Genomic DNA, 20,880 nt, shown 5'->3' on the forward strand with positions numbered 1-20,880 from the left:
CCGCACGGAGTCCATTCGTTTAAACCCTGAAAGACCTGTGCGATTGGGGTAATAGGCGGTTCACGGTAGGTTACGGGGGGATTGAAGATTTGTAATGGGGGCGGAAATATCGAATTCCACGAGATCGGCGAATTCGAACAGGGGTTTCGGGGGGAAAGACGTATTTAAATAAAAATAGCAGACTCTCTGAGTTCTGCAGACTGAAAAAGAAGGAATAATATGACGGAGAAAGGTTGGGGGGTGGATATACGATCTGCCCCGGTGGAGGCTGATCCGCGCTTTAGGAAGAACCAGGTGGATTGGGGCGCCTTTTCGAAAAGGCAAATGGTTCCACGGTGATCATGAAATTAATATTAGAATAAAATATCCCTGTCTCACATATGTGTTGATTCAATCTTGTTCCATAATTTTGTCTTGATGTTGGCCTTATAACGTATACTAGTTAGCAGGCCTCGGGCTTTCTAGACACGGGATCGGGGTATTTCACGAGTGATACCGTGTGTCATGTCGGAGATTGAATCCTTCAAAAGATCCAATATTAATTATATATAACAAAATATGTAGACAATGCCAGTCCACCAAGTATTGGATGTACGATGTAAGTACTCCGTACCTACGCGGTGGTAGATTTGCCAAGCCCACTGGGCTAATCTTCTTTCCGCCCGGACTCCCTGGAGCAATGCGCCACAACTCTACAACCCCCCAATCCCCGGTCGTCGCAATCTGTGAATCGGGCAATATATATGAGCCTTTTTCCTTCCTTAACTTGGTCAATACAAGATCGGCGTGGCCGTGCGCCGCTCCCTAAACCCCTGGATCAAAGCGCAGTTACCCGAACTATCTAGCAATAATGAATGCTTTCCGACCTGGTAGAGCGAAAGCCCTCGTGCTGGCGATGCTCGCTTTGATTCTAGTGTGCAGTGTCTACTTTTACCGATCCCCGATCACTGCGTCCTCCAACGTCCCCCTAGTCCCAAACACAGCATTCGAGGTTCCACTCACGGAACGCCAAAAAGACTTCTGGAAGGTCCTTCGACCCATAATTGAACGCCACAAACCGAGTTGCCCTTCCCCAGAAAAGCGAGGCGATGTTGAAGCTCTGCACTTTGACCCCACAAAAGACCAGCCGCGACCCGACCTGACGGGCCTGAGCGAGGGAGATGTACACAAGATGGAAGAAGCACACGCGGCATTCATCGAGGATGTCAAGAAGTCGAACAAGGAATTGAAGCCGATTCATACCCCAGGCAAGCGAGGACTGGTATCGACAGCTGGCGCTACGTACCTCCCCGTTTTTGTCTCGTCACTGCGCATGCTCCGCCGTGCGGGGTCAACGTTGCCGGTTGAACTCTACATGAAGGATGCCACCGAACACGAGAAACAGATTTGCAATGAGGTGCTTCCCAAACTCGATGCGCGGTGCTTGGTGCTGGCGGACGTGGTGGGTAAAAACATCATTGAACACTATCAGCTCAAGATCTTCGCAGTTCTTTTCTCGTCCTTCGAAGAGATTGTCTGGATGGATGCCGACTGCTTCCCTCTTGGCAAACCCGAGGAACTGCTCGACTCGGAGCCATTTAAAACCAATGGCCTCGTCACATGGCCCGACTTCTGGGCTTCCTCCACGTCTCCGTTATACTACAGAATTTCACGCCAAGAAGCACCATCCATGGCTGCCAGACAGTCATCAGAAACCGGGGCATTCTTAGTCTCTAAGAAAACCCATTCCCTAGCTCTCTTGCTGGCAGCGTATTATAACTTTTACGGCCCCTCACATTATTTCCGCTTGTTAAGTCAAGGGGGACCTGGCGAGGGCGACAAAGAAACCTTTATCCAAGCCGCCTCGGCTGTAGGCGCGCCTTTCTACACTGTCAGTGAGAGGGTGCAAGCCATCGGACACGCGAATGCGGATGGGCTGTCAGGGTCCGCTATGGCGCAGTCGGATCCCCGTGAGGACTTTTCCTTGATCAAGCAGGATAAATGGCGTGTAAAAGACGAGTCCGTTGCCCCCGCACCACACATTTTCTTCATCCACGCAAACTATCCTAAGTTCAACCCCGGCGACCGGATCTTCGGCATGGGATGGGAAACAACACCTACATTGAAGGAGGACGGCTCAGATGGACGCGCCTGGACGGCACCACCAGATACCATCAAGCGATTTGGATACGATGTCGAAAAGGCTTACTGGGAGGAGATCAAATGGGTGAGCTGCCAGCTCGAAACAGCGTTCAAAATGTGGGAGAACAAAGTGGACCTGTGCAAGACAGTCGAGGAATACTGGGGCCATGTATTTGCTGAGCCGCATGACGATGACCCCAAGTTTACTCTGGATGGCTGATCTCAGGTCTCACTGGCACATTTTGTGCCTTGGTCCGCTCCTCGACTAGCCCAGCCTCCCTCCACTCCCCTCCACCCCCCGAACAGGATTCCGGTGTTTGGCTTATATCCAACTGCACTCCAGATATATGCCTCCCATTGTCTCGGTATCTGTCGCGATGAGCACTGTCTTGGTTGGCGTGGGGGTCATCGATCACCCAGGTCATTTTCTTCTGGCCTAATAAGCCAGTCACCATACGGTTGCAGGTATCTAACGCCTGTTGCTTTGGCTTTGTATAGACTGTCGATACTTCACCTTGTACAATAGCTCGGCCCTTGCAATATCGGGTCTCGTACATATCATATAATTGTGCTTAGAAAACGATCTCATGACATATGTTCTATTTATTCCCACATTTTCAATGACATATCTGGATTTGAACCACAATTTACCGCTTTATGTAGACTGCTACTATACCGGTTCTTGTTTCTACGTGGGGAAGTGTAAATGATATATGATGCCACTTCTTGTGTCCTTGGCAAGTGGAAGTGGCATGAAACATGACCTCCGGAGAGAATTCCAAGCGATAGCGTTGAATTATGCTAAGTTATCAAAAATAGCGACGGGTCATGGTTGTGGGCCTAGGTACATCGTTACACTCGCTTCAAAATTGAGAAATTACTGTATACAAGCTACACATTTTAACACCAATCTGTCTTATCTTCAATGTAGGTATTCATTCAGTAGCCTCGTTACTCATTCAAGAGAACGTTAGACCAGATATCATTATTATCGTACATCAGGTTCCACCACCAACCCCTCCATCCCTGGCTCATGAATATTCAATTCCAATCAGAAGACCTGAGGGGGTATTTTGTAATATCAAAAAAACAGCATTAACAAGTTTAGTGCTTAATGCCCTTTTCCCGCAGACGCTGCTCATCCTCAGCCTTGAGCTCGGCATCGATCTTAGCACCCTTGGAAGGAGCATTGCCATGCGATCTGGCCTGTATCGAAACCAACGTTAGCAAATGTGTCTTGAGCAAGGCTTTCTTGTGAGTCGAGGTTGTATGCAACTTACAGGCTTGGTAGGATCTTGCTTGCTCAACTCAGCCTCGGCATCGTACTCGTTGTTGTGGTGCTGCCCGGAGTCAGGCTTGTTCTCCTGGGAGGCAAGCTTGTTGGCAATGGAGCGGCCATCCTTGGAATCAAGGTTCTTGTGGCTGTGGGGCATGCCCTCGGCGTAACGGGCGCGCTCTTGGAGCTCGGACACAGGGGCGTTGCGCTGGTCGCCTGCCTCGTAGATACTGCGGTTTCCGACGTTGGATTGTCCTGAGCCTGACATGTTGTATAGATATAGAGTGGGATTGGGATGAAAGGTTTGAGAGGTTGAGAGTGTAAGAGAAGTAGTTTGTTTGAATGGAAGAGGAGCTTGATTGATTTCTTTTTACCATTGGAAAAACTCGATCTTATACTCCGTATGCTGGTTGTGATGTCATGCTGGAGTCACTGAGATCATAGTGGGGCGTAGTCCGGTTTGAGGGCAAATGGCAAAAGATCCTGTTCGTTTCTGATCATATGTGCTCTGGGCCGTTCTTTGGGGTTCTGATATTGGCAAAAGCGTTACAATCAAGGCAGAGCATCGTGTTCTATGACACTTTTGATGCTTGGCTTTAGAGTTCCGCTTGCTAGTGTCCGCCCCACCTTATACTGGTTCACATAGGACGTTGTCCAGCATAGCTTCCAAGGTTGCTATAGGACCTCCTAGTAGGTAGGAATAATCGAATATATAAGGTAGTATCTAATATTGTTCATGATATTCTCCTTAGAAAGAAAAGAAATCGAAATTTTATACTAGGATATCATACAAAATACTATGAACCTGCAGCGACCCACTTCAGCCGTCGGACTGCACTGCGATTGATGGAGAGATCACAACTTTACGTTGTATTGAACGCTGTAATTGTACAATATACGCCATGTTCTCTCGATTACCAATCCGAGCCAGCACGCTGCAGCTGCAGCCCAAAATCATTTCAATTCTTCTACCATACCAACCGCCAAGAACAACCATGAGTTTTTCCACCGCAACAGCGGAAGTCCAGCCCCGCTACCGCCAACTTTTCACCGAGCTAGAGAACCGCTTCAAAACCACCAGTCTGGGCAACGACAAATGGTACATCCTAGCCATTTCCACACTAGTTGCCAGCCCAGACCCAGAGCGAGCAGACCAGCTCTACCTCCACCTCACCCAGCAAGCAGACTATGCGACCTCAGCAGCCCGGCAAGCCCTGATCCGCCGGCTGCGCGAGGCGCTCGTAAAATCCGTGCCTATAGTCGGAGTATGCAAGCCCATTGAAGCAATTCTAGCTATTAGCGAGGTCGAGCGCGACGAGGACAAGGATTTCACCTTCACCCGCGAGGGATGGCAATGCGACGAGGCAAACCACGAGCGCGGCACTGGGTGGCTGCAGAAGCTGTACGCGCGTAATACGACAGACACGCTAGATTTGTTCAGTGCGCATAAGGACTTTTCTTGGTTGTCCAAGGAGATTACTTACGGGCTGTTTTTGTCCGATCGTCAGGTCTTGAATGACCTTGATACTCAGCTTGTTGTCCTGCCTGGTATCATGAGTCAGAATCTGCCTAAGGAGACCCATTGGCATATTCGTGGTACGAGGCGCATTGGTGTTCCGAAGGAGGAGGTTCAGGTTATTTGGGATTGTGTGCAGCTTGTCGCTCAGTTCTTTGATGTTAAGCTTCATAAAGTGCCGACTGTTGAAGCGGTTGAGTACGATGTTTAGACTTGGAGATTTGGCTTAAAGAAGCAGTGGTTTTCGGGGTTTGACATTTTATTACAGCATATGAACAGATATTCCTGCGAAGCATTTAATGCTTTAATATTCCCGTATTTGGTTGTGTATTGTTCATTTGGTCTGTGTATATATGTTGGGTACAAATATATCAACCAATACACCCTTGGACGGCTTGTCAATGAAGTCCTATATATTAACTAGTTTTCCCCCTAAGTCTTCTCAAGAGACCATAATAACATACAGAGCTTACTATAGAAAACCGAAATCAATCGATGGGCACCATCACCTGGGCAGCCAACAACCATCCATGGATGGATACATGACCTCAGGTACGTCCGCGATAACATCCGATAAGGAAAAAAGTTCGAAAGCGGCCGAGCGCGGGGCCAAGATCAACTTTTGAACTTCAATTCCACCCAATCCCAGACAAAACATACCTCAATTAATACAATATGGTTAAGCGGAAAGATCTCGGTGATGTTACCATGGGCGGCACCAAGCCAGAGGAGTCCGACTCCGACGAGGTCAGACTTGAACCCCCGGACTGTGTGCCGTCAGATTGCTAACAATAATGACGACTGCAGGACATGGACATGGTCAATGTAGAATTCGAATGGTTCGACCCTCAGCCTATCGATTTCCACGGCCTGAAGAACCTCTTGCGCCAGCTATTCGACAACGATGCTCAGATCTTCGACATGTCCGCCCTGGCCGATTTGATCCTCTCCCAGCCAACACTGGGATCAACAGTGAAGGTTGATGGACATGAATCGGACCCGTACGCGTTCTTGTCAATTCTCAATCTGCAGGAACACAAGGTTTGTGATATCCCGATATTCGTCTCTTCATTGTACTAACAATCTGCTCCCAGGATAAACCCGTCGTCCAGGACCTGATCAACTACCTCAAGACCAAAACCGCCTCCAACCCGTCCCTCTCCGCCGCTTCCCAGCTTCTTTCCCAAACCCCGATCCCTCCCATCGGTCTCATTCTGACCGAGCGGCTGATCAATATGCCGTCCGAGATTGTCCCTCCCATGTACAACATGCTCCAGGAAGAGATTGCCTGGGCTGTTGAGGACAAGGAGCCCTACACCTTCTCGCACTACCTGGTCCTCTCGAAGAACTATGAGGAAGTTGAGTCGAAGCTCGATCAGGAAGATTCGCGGCCTCAAAAGAAAAAGAAGAAGGGTGGTGAGCAGGCCGAGCGCTTCTTTTTCCACCCCGAAGATGAGGTCGTGGAGCGCCATGCGCTGTGTGCTGGCTCTATTGATTACACCCATAAGTCCGATGAAGGGCACTCAGACTCGAAGCGTGCGTTCCAGGAGCTGGGTATCCGGACGAAAGGTAGCTTGATTTTGATTGAGGCGGCTAAGTTCGAGCCTATGGTTAAGGCTCTTACGCAGTATATGTCGTAGTCAATACCAAGACTTTTATAATCTGATACATCCATTTCATGCCCAGTTTACGACAAAATCTATTCAATTCTAGCTTATTCTGCCTTTTGCTTTTGTCTTCCGTTTAGCGCCGGGACAGTGTTGCGTCGGCCACATGATTCACATAATTCTCATGAATGCTGTTTCGATGGATTGATCATATCGTAACCTTACCTATGCTAATATGCTCCTTATTCCCATTGTGTGCCCTTGAGTCTCTGCATGAGGTAATCGACCTCGACAATCTTGGTCAATGGGATGACACATTCCTATCAAAGTAGCAAAGTCAGCGATTATACACCCCAAAGCAAAACTCCAAATGTCTCTTCGCACCTTGTACATAGCAACGACAGCATCAATGTTAATCTTGGGACCATTCTCATCAGGCAAAGAAGGATCAGTGCCATAAGTCTTCGCCTTGAGACCCAAACGCTCAAGAACCTTCAGTTCAACAGCAGAATTGGTAATAGCAGCATCGATCCCCGCCCGATCTCCAGCCTTAATCAGACGCACAAAGGTCTCAGGATCCTTCTGGAACTTCGACTCAGCAACGAACTTTCCGAAATGAATGCGGCGCGACAGCGCCTGCAAACAAGCAACGTCGCAGGTCGCCGCGGAGCCGTAGTTCTCCTGTGTCTCGCCACGGTCCTCCCGTCCAAACTTGGGGCACACTGCCGGCAGGACCTCGCTGATGTATCGTTCCTTGATCACGTCGTTGACGCAGACATTGTTCTCGTGCAGGATGCGCGGGTATTCCAGTGGCTGCAGGATCGGCTCTTCAAGTACGTCCGGGAAGAAGGGGTACTCGTCGGGCGATTGGTAGCGGCGTACTCGGGACTGTATGCGCTCTTGTTCACGGAGCAGGTAGTCTAGCAGACTGAGCTCGCTGTTGGGGATCTTCACGCCGCCGGGGGCGTAGACGGTCTTGTTCAGCGGAAATTGAACCCGTTCGATCAGATGGAAGGTAATTGTGTCTTCTAGTCGACTGAGGGCCTGGAATGTCAGCTATCAGCTCTCATTGTGGTGAATTTTGCAGGTTCAATAGAAATGTAGTGTTTCGGGGTATAGTGCGTATTGAAGGTTATGGCGGGGGCGGGGGAAAGAGCTTGGGAGCCTTTCAGCAGGAGGAAAGGTGGGAGCTCACATCAACTGGAAACGAATATTAGCAAGGTCCAATGCCTTGAGGGCATCGGACAGGTCAATGGCGGTATCCATGGCTTGATATGTGGTGATGTGTAGAGGGAGAGAGTCTGCGGGACGGCGAAGTTGTTCCCGGATACCTCAAGTCCACTCCGCTCGTCTTCCTATTTATACATCGTAGAAGAGGGGGAGGAAAAGAAATATGCTGTGTCAGAATGCTCTAAATCATTCTCGTACGCAGAGTTCAACAATTACGAATAGAAAGACCGGTGAACAAGAATTACACGCCTTGTGATGATCTAGTTTATGGCAATCTATTGCATTTGGTACTTTAAACCATATGCGACCGAGGCACTTGCAGGAACCCGCAATCGAGCTAAAACCAACACACTTGAACATCCTTGCATTTTGGTCAGATATTGATTCAAGTCACCCAAATTCGGTTGAAAGCGAAAGCACCTAGTTTCAGCCTGTAAAAGTACCATACGGCAGTACCCGGGGAACGCGGTAAACCCGCGTGGGACACCAAGTCTCCTACTTCAACCTACCGCAAGCTTCCAACTTTCTTCTCCTCGTATCGCATGGGTTTTGGTTGAGCCCAAGATACTCTCCGTCTCATGGAGAACCAGCGCCGCGACGACTCGCCGTCGGGTCTGTCAGACATCGTCGAAGGCGATGGCCTTCTGGGCACTGGCTTAACGGTAGGCTTTTTCTTACCCTCCAACGACGCCCCCCACCAAACTGCAGGCTGATTGGATTTCATTTGCGGTGATTGCAGACCCGTCACCTCGAGGCATTCGGACGAAAAGTCACAACGACCGCAGGACACCTGATCGGACCGGGCGAACAGAATACCGCCGCCCACTTGCACAATGCTATGAACGACATCCACCGCGAGCTGCGGCGACCGGCCACGCAGCGCAAGGTGTTCTCCCTAACACAAACAACACCCACCGACCTTGTCCGCTCGAAGCTTTCGACTACCGAGATCCAGTCTCGTGCGCTCTCGTCCCTCCCGGATGATCTTCTCGCCAACATCCCTGAAGACAACAGCTCCTACTCCCTTTTCCAAGGCTTCCAGGCCTCCGTTCCCGAAGATGAGCACGAGAAGAAGCGACACCGAAGGCGCAGCTCCAAGGGGAAGCTTCTCAAGGACGTCGAGAGAGGTGGCACCTTGACTGCCGGCCCGGCCGGGTTAAAGGACCAGCGGAAATCGCTGAGTCGCAAATTGGAGTTGATGGGAATCCGGAAGAACATGTGCAGCGCGGAGATCCATGAAATCGACAACAAGGTCGCGAACTTGCACAAAATGCGCAAGATTGTTCTCGATCGGTTGGCCGGCTTGGAAATGGACGAAGCGGGATTGGAGCAAGAACGTGGGTCAACATATTGAGACAAACGCGGTCATGAGGAAAAAGCTGATTAAGATGAAACAGTGACGGATCTCGATAATAAGTTGGAAGATTTCCCAGAAGAGGAGGAGTCACAGGACACACCAGTTGCGACGCCGCTGTCAGACGGGCAGGATGGTTCTATTGCGTCGTCGGGAGATCCAGCGATGGACGCTTCATTCATGTCAGAATCGATTTATGAGAAGATCCCCTCACCATCACCAAAAAGTCTTCGACATCGATCTAATCGTATGGAATCCTCCGGTCTGGTACGCGAATCACAACTGACAGCAGATTTAGGGAAACGGTCGATGCCAATTCTACATGAACACTTCGCCCCGGGGTCTTTGATCAAGGAAATAGAAGCGCACACCGATATGGTCACGGCCATTGACTTTGACTACCCATTTGGTACTATGGTCAGCGCTGCATTAGATGATACTGTGAGAGTTTGGGATATGAATGTCGGCCGATGCTCCGGTTTCTTGGAGGGACACAATGCCTCGGTTCGCTGCCTACAAGTGGAGGATAACATTGTGGCTACGGGGTCAATGGATGCCTCTGTCAAGTTGTGGGACTTGAGCCGTGCTCGACCCACGACCCGGGACGGGCGCCTCAATAAGCACGAGCGTGACCAAGAAGAGGGAGCTTCAGAGCACAACTTCCCAGCACCGCCGTCCTCTAACCTCGAAGACTGCAATGTATTCTCGCTAGAGGCACACGTCGACGAGGTGACGGCGCTTCATTTCAAGGGTGACACCCTCATCTCAGGATCTGCAGACAAGACGCTCAGACAATGGGATCTAGTTAAAGGCCGCTGTGTCCAAACTTTGGACGTTTTGTGGGCGTCCGCCCAGGCGTCATCGTCCATGATGGGAGACTCTGACTGGCGACCATCGGGTCGCATGCCCGATGCTTCGGCCGACTTTATTGGCGCAGTGCAGTGCTTTGACGCTGCGTTGGCGTGCGGTACAGCAGATGGCATGGTCCGTCTCTGGGATTTGCGCAGTGGTCAGGTCCACCGGAGTCTTGTAGGACACACGGGGCCGGTCACATGTCTCCAATTTGACGATGTGCACCTGGTCACGGGTAGTCTCGATCGCAGCATTCGGGTAAGCTCTCCAGTTCTTTTCTTTCCCACTTGGCCATTGTTTCTAATTGTTTCTAGATTTGGGATCTACGTATGGGCTCTATTTACGACGCTTATGCCTATGAAAAGCCAATCACCGACATGATGTTCGACTCCAAACGAATCGTGGCAGCTGCCGGAGAGAATGTGGTCAAGGTCTACGACAAGGCCGATGGCAACCACTGGGACTGCGGCCCAGGTGTTGGGCTTGACGACGATGGGCCATTCCCTGCGACCATCGAGCGGGTTCGTCTTAAAGATGGCTACCTTGTGGAGGGACGTAAAGATGGCACTATGGCTGCCTGGACGTGTTAGACATGTAAGATCTCTTTTTAGGAGGTGCATACTTGGGGTTCACATCTTCTTGCTTTCACCTCAGCCTTTTTGCGACCGTTGTATAGTATTCAATCTATGTCTTAGTAGCGACCGGGCGAATCAGGAGCAGGGTCACGTTGGTTATTTTGTATACATGAACAAAGTCCTTCAAACAGGGAAGTAAGTTGAAACAAAAATAGTGTCAAGACCGTAGCAGTCCGAGGCGCAAGGTTGACAAAGAGACCTAACTAACAAAGACTATGGAAGTGAGACTGCAGTCTACATATATGTATAAAGAATAGCAGAAATATAAAGAAAATGAAAATCCAGTGTCCGATGTACATATACAGCTCTAAAAGTCGAGAGTTGAGATTCTTCAGTGATCTTCATTTGCGCCTCCACCCTTTTTTCCCCATCTACTTTTCCTCACTTCACCCAACCCCTTAAGATCTCCCCCGGATTCCTGGCAACTCAGACCCAGATTGTTGCAATTCTTGAAACAAAGCGAACACCTAACATCCCTCAATCTCTTGGGTGCACCGTCGTCGGAAGCTGGTAGCTGGTAGCTGCAAGTCACGTTCCCGTCGCGTCTGCGCGTCTCTCCGGGGTCGCGATCTACAGGCTTCGGACATCTACACACGGCCTTTCGGAGTCTGCATTTTTAATTTGTTCTGTGGTAAGTCTGAAATTATTGTCGTTTTCTTTTTTTCTTGCTCAATACTTGTGGCATCGGCCCTGGTCCGCCGTACTTGCGCATGTTCCATTCTCATGACACCATTTCCAGTTCATGTTGTATTATGTCTTGATACATGAATGTGTGGATATTCTGTGTCAATCATTGTTTGGTATCTTCAAGGTTTCAATTTATACATTGACCATGTCCCATTCTCTGGGTTTGTTTTGTTTTGTCCATCCAGTCCCAAGCTGATATCTCAAATAGACACAAAACAAGAACAAAGTATTATCTTTGGAATCCATTCTAGAGGACAAAAGTACAGATGCCGCCCAAACGTGCTACACGCCGGGCTGGCGCGACTCCTCAAAGACCACATCAGGATCCCGAATTTGAGTCCATACTCGACCTTGTGCAAGGCCCTGTTTTGCCCAGTGTTCCAGTCCAAGCATCGTTCAACTATGGCGCGGCTACTACCACAGCATTACCTACGCGCATTTCGATGCGGCCCAACATTGGGATTGATCAGATGGCTGGAGCAGTCGATGCCCGTCTTGAGACTGCTCGGAAGCGAACAGCCGCTACAAAGAAGAAGCAAGGTACCCAAGCACGCCCGTCAAAGCGTGAGCCAACACCCGACGAAACTCAGCTTCAGCAGTCGCTGCATCATGCAGCAGACGAACACTCCGATCAAACTCCTTCGCCTCCTGTTCCACATTCGGTATCTACAGACTCTAGTCCTGACGCTCAACCCCCATTGCAACGTCCGTTGTCGAACTCCCCGCTTTATCCATCGCCGCTTCAACGGATGGGATCTCCTCGCATTCATAGTCCTCTAGGTAGCAGCTCGCCATTCCGACACAGCTCTGTTGATAATGCTTCTGTGGCATCTTGGAATCTGGAACGTGATATTAACGAAGATGACCTACAAAGAACGCGACCAAGCAAACATGGACGCAACATCACAGCGCCCCCTCGACGAATTTCTGGCCTGGCTAATGTCCTCGAGGAGGATGAAGAAGATGTCAAGTTTGAATCGGCAATATATCACGATTTCGAGCCCGATGTCCCCAAGGAAAGCTTTTTGCGTCGATGGCTAGGAGCAGTGCGACCCCGACGTCAGGAGCCCCAGAGTCAGAATGAAACCCCTAGCGAGGTACGCCGAAAAAGCTGGATGCAGAAGTTTGAAGCAGCAATGGAGGGCCCCTACCAAAACTGGATTCGGGCTGCGTTCTATTTGCTTTTGTTTCTGAGCTTTATTTTCATGCCCCTGATCGCCGCGAAGCTTCGCGACTATCTAGATCACGGTGCTATGGATTGGGATTCCTCTTCGAACATAAGCATATCTAAACCGGAGGTTTTCCATAGCCTTCGGAGCCAGGTATCAAAAATGGACGTTCAGATGTCATCCCTGTCGAATGAGATCAGTTCTGTTCGATCAGAACAGTCGCTTTCCAACATTCATGATTCGACGCCCACAGATGCAAGCCTCCATCGGAAACCAATCTACAAGGTAAATTTCCTTTCGGTGGCGTTGGGGGCAATGATTGACCCAGCGAAAACTTCACCGACTTTGGGTCCCAAACAGAGCGCTTCTTTCCGAGCATTCCTCTGGGCGAGTTCGTTTGTATCCAGACGAGCCATTCGAGCACCGCAATCTCCCATGTCTGCCCTTACTACGTGGGAAGAGGTAGGCGACTGCTGGTGCAGTGCCCCTCGCAATGGAACCACCCAACTATCTGTCCTTCTCGGCCGCGACATCGTGGCAGAAGAGTTGATAGTTGAGCACATTCCCGTGGGCGCTTCTCTCGAGCCAGAGGCGGCACCTCGAACAATCGAGCTGTGGGCTCGCTTCAAAGTGAATCTCCACAAAACACCAGTCAAAGCCAAACCAACACCAGAAGCTAGACCTGGCCGTGGCTTCCTGAAAGTCTTCGGGGATGCCACAGTGTCTCAACCGCCACCGTCAACCCAGGCCCCTTCATCCCGCGAAACAGGACTTGGGGGATTCCTGATCCCTGGAATCGGTTCACTTCACGGGTTGGTGATGGATCTATTGCGTCGGAGTAACCCCTTCGAGCCCCCAAGCGCTTACTCAGACGACCCAATTCTCGGCCCCAACTTCTACCGCATCGGGAAAGTCGAATACGACCTTCACAGCCCAGACTACGCGCAGGCATTCAAGCTCAACACCATCGTTGACGTGTCAACCATCCGTGTAGACAAGGTTGTCTTCCGAGTGACTTCAAATTGGGGTGCAAACCACACCTGCATCTACCGATTCAAGCTACACGGACACCTCTAGGCCTGGCTGGAGATATTCAGTCTTCGATCAGCTTTGCTGGGCTTTGATTCGTCTCTTACAACTCTCTTATGTATTTACCCCCCAAGGGATCAGGTTCTGGCTGGTTCTAGAATTTGGACAAAATGTGCTTTGCGATGATACCTTGCATGGCTGCGGCGGCGTTATAGGATTTCCTTTTGGGTTAGTTTTTTTGGCCTCGATATTTATCTTTTAGAGCCATACCATATGATAGCCATGATTTCATTCGGGTCTGCTTCTCTTGTCCTCCCTAATAGTTTCATGTTTTCTCGTCACAAATAACATCTTTCAATGGTAGTCTAATACGTTGTCCAACAGATCGATTGAAAATGCCGGCTGGACTCTACAGCCCAATGATTCTGGCATGTCGACACGTTGTCGCTTCATTAGTGTTGCCTTGCGTGAATGGCCCTATATGGCTTTGGTTAATGTAAGACCGGAATGGATGGCTCTTGCCAACTCATTGAGAGCCGCCCCTTCCTACTTTGTCCATTCATATCCACCGGTTCCTTCAGCATCACACTTTCTATATCTCTTGTACTATATCCCTGGGCGCTTGGCGCATGGTATACGACGACTTCTGTGTCTCCCGGTTCTCTAATTCTTCTAGTATAGGGCAAAGTGCGTTGTTTGCCAGCCTGCCACGGGTGATGTTCAGATAGTTGGGAACTTTGACTCATGTCTGAATTCTGTTTCCTTGTAGGTCCTCGGACTAAACGCTTTCTCCCGTCCATCAATTTATTATCAAGTCATCTCTCGCAATATATCGTCCTATCAACACCTGAAACAGGAGTAACTGAAATAGTTGGGATATAGACTGCTCATCAAATGGAGGCTAACTTGCCGCGCAAATGTGATAGAGGATATAATGCACTGACTACTGTTATATGTTAATGGCATGGGCTTTTTGAGCAATGTCCCCCGAAGTGTATAAATGGAGCTAGATCCTCAGAGGGCTCTTAACATTCAACACTGATTCCAAGTTCTTCTAGACTTAGTTCAATTACTATCATCATGACTGCAGTGCGCTCAGAGCCCTTAGACTGGGAATCCAAGTCGGACACAGAGTTATCGAATACTTCGACTCACTTAGTATATCCCAATGGACGACTGATGATGAAAAAGGAGCAGGCAATAAACCTTGTCAAACAACGGTATGAATCCGGCCAGCCATTCTTCGGGACTTTATTCTCGAGGTATAATAAGGCGTTCTTAGACTGCGATATCGCCCGTCTATAGGCACCTAGGAGGTGCCTAAGGCCCGTACACGGTGGGCCTTAGGCGTTTCGACTCTTACTCTTAGGGTGCCGCCCCTAGCCCCTATAATATTCTCCGAACAAGGTCAAGTTTGTGAAACTACAAAAACAAATGTACCTCATCCATCCATCCACCTGGCATTTCCATCCGCCGCTCAATCATCGCCCAAAAATCCCCGACAAACTCATCAGTAGGTTCCGATATCCACACACCCCAGTCCTCCGGCGAAATGCCATGTGAGAATCCAATCAACTGTACAGAGCCTATAGAATCGGCGACGAACGAGTCGAGTCGCCTTACTCCGCCCAAGTCTTTGAATATTCTTTCTTCTGCTTCACCAAAGTCCCTCAAGTCCACGCCAACATCCTGTAGATCTCTCAACCACGATCGGATAGCCGCATTGCACTCGACCGTCGTTCCTATGCTGAACCAAGGACGAAAATACCCAGCCCAGAATGCAAGAAAAGGAGTCCACCCACCGACAGTTTGATGTATGTCAACGCCATTCTCCACAAATTCACGAAACAAACCGAACCATGACTCATATAACTCTTGCCATTTTGACTTTAGTGTGCCTAATTGTTGCAACGCAGCCTGGCTAGCACCAATCCGAAGTGCAATGCATAGTGGTAAAGTGAATGTTTCAATTATCCCACAATGGTATTCGGGAAATTCGAGTTCCAGTGTTGTCATCGTGAGCGGAATTCCATTGAGGATGGTCCGCACAACCTTGGGTGCATTGTAGAGAGGATCATCGTGCAAATTCATTTCACGTATGGCAAAGTGGATTCGGTCCCATTCTGGTAGCTCATAGAATGATGGGAAAAATGCTTGTTGCAGGAAGAGAAATTCTTCCGCTGTGCCATCGAACTTCCAAAGTATTCCAAATAGAAGGTCGTCTAGCGTGTCGTATACGACATAGTCAAGGTGTCGGATAAGAAGACGTACTAATGGCAACAAGGGTTCCGAGTCTTTGGTGTGGGATTCTACCCCAAAACCTACAATATCAACGGGTCTTGAGTTGAAATCATCGGCGGTGTAAAAGTCTGCTCCTTGATCGAGTAGAAACTCCACTGCTTCGAATCGGTTATAGAAGCATGCACCCTAGGAATCATTAGATTAACCTCACCGAAAAAGTCGAAGTGAATAATTTTCTTACATGAACCAATGATTGACCTTTTTGGTTTCGATCGTAAGGCGAAGCCCCCCGGACCTGAATAACTGCCGCAGGCCATCGATGTCACCATCTTGCGCGAGTTGGAAGGATTTGGAAGTAGATGAAACCGTATTGTAAGTTCTGAATACCCATTGCCAACCACTGTAGACCCTCATTCCCGCTAGTTCGAAACATATTGAAGTCATAAAAGGTGGCAGCGTAAGTCGCCATAAATAGCCGTGGTCTTGTGACTGAATATTTCTCCCCTGGGTCAATCGTACAGCAGGGACAGAAGAATTGTGATTTTCTGCACAACAGGATGTTTAGTACCCTGACACCCATTGCTCACAAATCTCAGATTGTGAATATAACCTTTAAATTCCCAGTAGGCTCCAAAATTTCTCCGATTCCACCGTTTTCCATAATATTTGCGGCAATCAATTCAGGCTGGGCCTGTATCAATGCTCTGGATTTGTCAGTTACATTCTTAGTAGATGGCTTATTAACTGACCTTGTGTAGCACTTTTGTGAAAGAGAGAGCAGCCGGATTGCGCTCTCCAACCTTGTCTTATGCTTCTCCACTTTACCTTTCTGAATCACGACCTTGGAAGCAGAATATGACCTTCGAAAGCGGCCGACGGGCCGAATTTCCTTCATACGAGGTATACCTATTCGGCAAAGAGGAAGAAATCTAGGACAACAAGCTTGCGGGTGAAGTTTTCGAAAAGGCGAGACTGGCCTGGGAAAAAAGCGAGACACGCAAGAGATTTGAAGTGACTTTGTCAAAAGCTAGAGGTCACAAAATCAACAACATCGTCGGGATCGCCTGCGGTAGTCTGTCCCGGCCAGACAGACACAACGCTGCCTTCCAGCACGCGTTGCTGGTTACCGCAAAGAGCTGGCTGAGAAAGAAGGGGCTGGATGAGAAGTTGCTGACAGGGCAAGACGATGGCAAGAACCTCTTCTGCTACAGGCAGGATCCAGAATACACCCCCGTCGATAGGGAAATCCTCGACGGTGTCGGTTTCCAAGTGGTTGACCATCCGGATGGCTTTCTCAAGATCGATGAGCAGTCCATTGTGCTATCCATAGCACCTAATTTACCTGTCAAACATATCACCGCTGATATCGCTAGACCTGCTATTGTGATCTGGCTTCGCGTTGAAGAAATGGATACTGTCATGTGAGTATTTTTTCGATTGTTCTAATGTGTCCTATGGGGTTTGATTCCAAAGCTAATATGGATGGCTAGGCTTGACCCCGACTCGTTCCGCATTAGGAAAATTATGGAGGGGTACGTCGAATATGAACTTGGACATGACGGAACGCAGTTTATAGATGCTAGGGTCTACATCAGGAAGACGGAGGTTGAGCCACTTTTCAATGGGATAACGCGTTAGGATGCTTATTAGGCTGCCCTAGGGCGTATTTTCTTGGTTATATATAGAGAAGTCATGTGTACGGTTTATGCTTTAAGGTCTTCGTATATTGTCTATAGTAGATTGATAAGCACGGTCTACCATTGCACGCGTTGTCGCTTGGCTGAACCCAGGGAGGCACCAACCTTGGAGGAGGCACATGCAATCATCGATAGACTTGCGTCTGGAGTGTCATTTTTCACCAAAGAGTTAATCCAAGATATGTGGGATCAGATCAAGCGAGAGCCCGCCCGAGGCGACAAAATACTTACCAAAGATATAACCGGCGCGGTTGTTGAATGCGATGTAGAGACGGGGAAGGTTGGGCAATGGTCGGTGGATGATACAGAAATATGTGTGGTGAGTACATGCCATCCATAACCACATGCAGTGGTGAGAAATAACATCATCCAGCAAGGAACTGGTCCTCTCTTATCAGTGTCGAGCATCTCTCAAAAACACGCTTGACTGAAGAAACTACCCGTTACAGCACTGGGAGCCCTGCTCGCTCAATATCATGCATCGGACGCACGAATGGGACAACAAAACCGAGAAAATCATCCCACGGCGTGGCCCCTGGACCTTGAGGTGGTCACAAAAACCTTCCAAGACAAGGCCCAAGAATGGAAAGAGAGCCTGGCCTGCGACAAGCTCAAGATAATTCTGTCATCTTCTGCAGAGAATCATGAAATTGACAAGGTGATCGGGTTGGCTCTTGGCACGATGTCCGCCCATCGTTTCAATGAGGATGGTAAGTGCAAATACTAGGCCTGGGTGGCGATCTGCGTCTTAGCATGTGCTCCTCGTTACCATGATGGAATGGTTAAACAAAGAGACCATAAAGAGAAAGTCTTATGCTACTCACAGGATCCAGCTTACAGTGAGGTGGACACGAAGATTCTGGATGAGGCCGGCATCGAGGTGATTGAAGATCCGCGTGGCTGGCTCGAGATAGACGAGCACTCGATTTTACTCTCGATAGCACCGAATGTGCCTGTCAAGGAGATTATTGCGGACATTGCTCGACCTGCGGCTATTATTTGGTGTCGAGTGGAGTTCGATGATGGACTTGGTCAGGGATTGTGAGTATCATGCCATCTTCTACCCTCTGTTCAATCTGCTAACCTCATTAGAACTGACCCTGACTCTTCGGGGGTCAGAGCAATGATGGAGGGTTATGAACTGCATGAAATTGGCGCTGATGACGAGATATTCTTGGATATTGTGCTCTATATCCGGAAGTCGGTGGCTACCCCGACTCCTAGTTCAGATGGAAGATTTTCCTAGATATGAGACATGAGATCATGGATGTGGAAGTTCCAACATAACTATCTGGGCTTTTATATAGTTCATGCCTGAGGAACGAGGTGTCGGTGTCGGGTATATATCCATGTCATATACCTTGAACAGGATCATTCGAATGTTCCCGTATAGCCCGCGTTCATGCAGCCCCCCTCATTCGCATAGACAAATAATTAATTGAATATGATAATCTGATATGAAAAAGAAAAAAAAATTAATACATGTAAATTATTCCATTAATCTCCTTTTAGTCTCTAATAAATTTCAATCTGGTTGCGTAGGATCCCTCCCCCACATATCGAAAGGCGGAAGACCCTCGACTCGGGACCTTCATCTCTGGTCACGCGCCTTTCGTGCAGCCTATCCTCGTACCTACGCCCCCCAATGGCCTCCGAGCGAGCGATCGATCGGGAAGAGCGACAGGGCCTTGTAAGTCTTTTTCCTTTTGCCTTTTCAAGGAGGGGAAACCAACCCCTCTTTATATCTGACGTTGGACATTATGGGGGGATCGGACATTGTGAACGTGTTTCGGCATGGGGTCACCAGTCACCAGATCGCCTGGGCATATCCAGATCTTGACTAACGCAAACAGCGTGCCATTCGCGATTTCCTCAAGGCCCGAAACTCCTACGATGTCCTGCCGCTCAGCTTCCGACTCATCATCTTCGATACGTCGCTTTCCGTCAAGGAGAGTCTGAACATTCTGATTCAAAACGGTACGTTTTCGCGATTCCTTCCTCCTTTTCTACAAAATTGCCGGACTCCAGCTGACTGCGAACCGGGAATTCGGGAGGTACAGGCATCGTTTCAGCTCCGTTGTGGGACTCCAAAGCGTCCAAATTCGCAGGTCTTCTGACCACCTCCGACTACATCAATGTCATCCAATACTATTTCCAAAACCCCGCCGCGCTGGACCAGATCGATCAATTCCGTCTGGACAGTTTGCGAGGTGCGTTGGGCTTTCGCCCCCATCCCTGCAGGTACACTCCGCTAACGGGAATATACAGAAGTTGAAAAGGCGCTAGGCGTGGCGCCGCCGGAGACCGTCTCAATCGACCCGGAGCGCCCTCTCTACGATGCCTGTCGGCGCATGTTGGAATCGCGCGCCCGCCGTATCCCCCTCGTCACCAGCGATAGCCAGACCGAGCGGCCCCACGTCCTCAGCGTCATTACGCAATACCGGATCTTGAAATTCGTCGCTGTCAATGTCCCCGATACGCAGCAGCTGCGGCGTCCGCTGGGGGAGCTCTTGCTTGGATCGTATGATAACGTTGCCACGGCTTCGATGGATACCCCGGTCATTGATGTCATTCATATTTTGGTCGAGCGCAGCATATCCAGTGTGCCGATTGTGAACTCGGAGGGCCTGGTGTATAACGTATTCGAGTCGGTTGATGTCATTACTTTGATCAAAGGTGGTTTCTACGATGATTTGAGTCTCACAGTCGGGGAAGCATTGAAGAAACGTTCTCCGGTATGTGAACCTCCGTTCCCAGTGATATCGGTTCTGATACTTATATTTTGCGCAGGGTTTCCCGGGGATTTACACATGTTCATTGAATGATGGACTGGATACTATCTTTGATACTATCCGCAAATCGCGAGTGCACCGTCTCGTTGTCGTGGATGAGCACTTCAAGCTTAAGGGCGTTCTGACTCTGAGTGATATCCTGCACTATATTCTTCTCGAGGGAGAGAATGAGGAAGCATGATCGGCTTCGAGTTGAAAGTGATTTTTCCCATACATATTCAGTTTTGCATGGTTCCGGCGTTTTGATCTGCCCTGTCCTGGCTCTTTGAGGGAAACCTCAAAGACGAAGATAACATATGAATTGCCTGGGAGCACATGGGCCCGGCGAGGCCATGACTGTTCTGGGCTATTTGATTTTGGGCTTTACGAATGTACAGAGGTAATGACATGGTTTCCAAAAACCGGTGCTCTCTTTGGTTTTTTATTGTCGAGCACTGGCACAGAAATAGACTTGGAAGATTTTGAATGTCAATTTGAAGCACTATCTTAACGGTGTTGTTAATTATCCCAAGGTTATCCCAAGGTTATCCCAAGGTTGTTTGTTGGCTATAGAAGGTTGTCAAGACGTGACTTCCCTCACGTATTTCAGCTCCTTCCTCGAGGACAAGACCTTGGCCAAGTCACCTGTGGACATCCCGGGCCCACATCCCAGTTCTTACTTCATCCCCATCTCT

General features: G+C 49.2%; 10 protein-coding genes across 10 annotated transcripts; 7 read left to right on the plus strand and 3 right to left on the minus strand.

The window, feature by feature from the left end:
• Positions 1–850: 850 nt before the first annotated feature.
• On the plus strand, positions 851–2,341 carry N7471_006231 (alpha-mannosyltransferase; the record flags this gene model as incomplete). The annotated part of the gene is made up of 1 exon (XM_057278950.1): positions 851–2,341. One exon carries the CDS (start codon positions 851–853, stop codon positions 2,339–2,341), a length of 1,491 nt encoding a protein of 496 aa, XP_057138560.1.
• Positions 2,342–3,225: 884 nt separating this feature from the next.
• Positions 3,226–3,665, minus strand: N7471_006232 (uncharacterized protein; the record flags this gene model as incomplete). Its single annotated transcript, XM_057278951.1, has 2 exons — positions 3,226–3,327; positions 3,402–3,665. The coding sequence occupies 2 exons, from the start codon at positions 3,663–3,665 to the stop codon at positions 3,226–3,228; spliced, it is 366 nt and encodes a 121-aa protein (XP_057138561.1).
• Positions 3,666–4,299: 634 nt separating this feature from the next.
• N7471_006233 (uncharacterized protein) lies at positions 4,300–5,124 on the plus strand (the record flags this gene model as incomplete). Its single annotated transcript, XM_057278952.1, has 1 exon — positions 4,300–5,124. The coding sequence occupies one exon, from the start codon at positions 4,300–4,302 to the stop codon at positions 5,122–5,124; it is 825 nt and encodes a 274-aa protein (XP_057138562.1).
• A 464-nt stretch (positions 5,125–5,588) lies between these two features.
• On the plus strand, positions 5,589–6,553 carry N7471_006234 (protein-transporting protein BCP1; the record flags this gene model as incomplete). The annotated part of the gene is made up of 3 exons (XM_057278953.1): positions 5,589–5,660; positions 5,721–5,954; positions 6,008–6,553. The coding sequence occupies 3 exons, from the start codon at positions 5,589–5,591 to the stop codon at positions 6,551–6,553; spliced, it is 852 nt and encodes a 283-aa protein (XP_057138563.1).
• Positions 6,554–6,762: 209 nt separating this feature from the next.
• Positions 6,763–7,786, minus strand: N7471_006235 (chorismate mutase ARO7; the record flags this gene model as incomplete). The annotated part of the gene is made up of 3 exons (XM_057278954.1): positions 6,763–6,840; positions 6,905–7,556; positions 7,716–7,786. 3 exons carry the CDS (start codon positions 7,784–7,786, stop codon positions 6,763–6,765), a joined length of 801 nt encoding a protein of 266 aa, XP_057138564.1.
• Positions 7,787–8,328: 542 nt separating this feature from the next.
• Positions 8,329–10,546, plus strand: mdv1 (uncharacterized protein; the record flags this gene model as incomplete). Its single annotated transcript, XM_057278955.1, has 5 exons — positions 8,329–8,412; positions 8,490–9,087; positions 9,148–9,351; positions 9,403–10,214; positions 10,271–10,546. The coding sequence occupies 5 exons, from the start codon at positions 8,329–8,331 to the stop codon at positions 10,544–10,546; spliced, it is 1,974 nt and encodes a 657-aa protein (XP_057138565.1).
• Positions 10,547–11,544: 998 nt separating this feature from the next.
• On the plus strand, positions 11,545–13,524 carry N7471_006237 (uncharacterized protein; the record flags this gene model as incomplete). Its single annotated transcript, XM_057278956.1, has 1 exon — positions 11,545–13,524. The coding sequence occupies one exon, from the start codon at positions 11,545–11,547 to the stop codon at positions 13,522–13,524; it is 1,980 nt and encodes a 659-aa protein (XP_057138566.1).
• Positions 13,525–14,898: 1,374 nt separating this feature from the next.
• On the minus strand, positions 14,899–16,046 carry N7471_006238 (uncharacterized protein; the record flags this gene model as incomplete). The annotated part of the gene is made up of 2 exons (XM_057278957.1): positions 14,899–15,872; positions 15,929–16,046. The coding sequence occupies 2 exons, from the start codon at positions 16,044–16,046 to the stop codon at positions 14,899–14,901; spliced, it is 1,092 nt and encodes a 363-aa protein (XP_057138567.1).
• A 526-nt stretch (positions 16,047–16,572) lies between these two features.
• Positions 16,573–18,660, plus strand: N7471_006239 (SRR1 family protein; the record flags this gene model as incomplete). Its single annotated transcript, XM_057278958.1, has 7 exons — positions 16,573–16,617; positions 16,684–17,138; positions 17,208–17,249; positions 17,508–17,733; positions 17,848–18,124; positions 18,248–18,455; positions 18,507–18,660. 7 exons carry the CDS (start codon positions 16,573–16,575, stop codon positions 18,658–18,660), a joined length of 1,407 nt encoding a protein of 468 aa, XP_057138568.1.
• Positions 18,661–19,059: 399 nt separating this feature from the next.
• On the plus strand, positions 19,060–20,387 carry snf4 (AMP-activated serine/threonine-protein kinase regulatory subunit SNF4; the record flags this gene model as incomplete). Its single annotated transcript, XM_057278959.1, has 5 exons — positions 19,060–19,104; positions 19,268–19,391; positions 19,475–19,624; positions 19,683–20,149; positions 20,205–20,387. The coding sequence occupies 5 exons, from the start codon at positions 19,060–19,062 to the stop codon at positions 20,385–20,387; spliced, it is 969 nt and encodes a 322-aa protein (XP_057138569.1).
• Positions 20,388–20,880: the final 493 nt, after the last annotated feature.

This window comes from Penicillium samsonianum, assembly GCF_028829775.1.
Source record: "Penicillium samsonianum strain IBT 33392 chromosome Unknown utg000003l_segment0_segment0, whole genome shotgun sequence".
Classification (NCBI taxonomy): domain Eukaryota; kingdom Fungi; phylum Ascomycota; class Eurotiomycetes; order Eurotiales; family Aspergillaceae; genus Penicillium; species Penicillium samsonianum.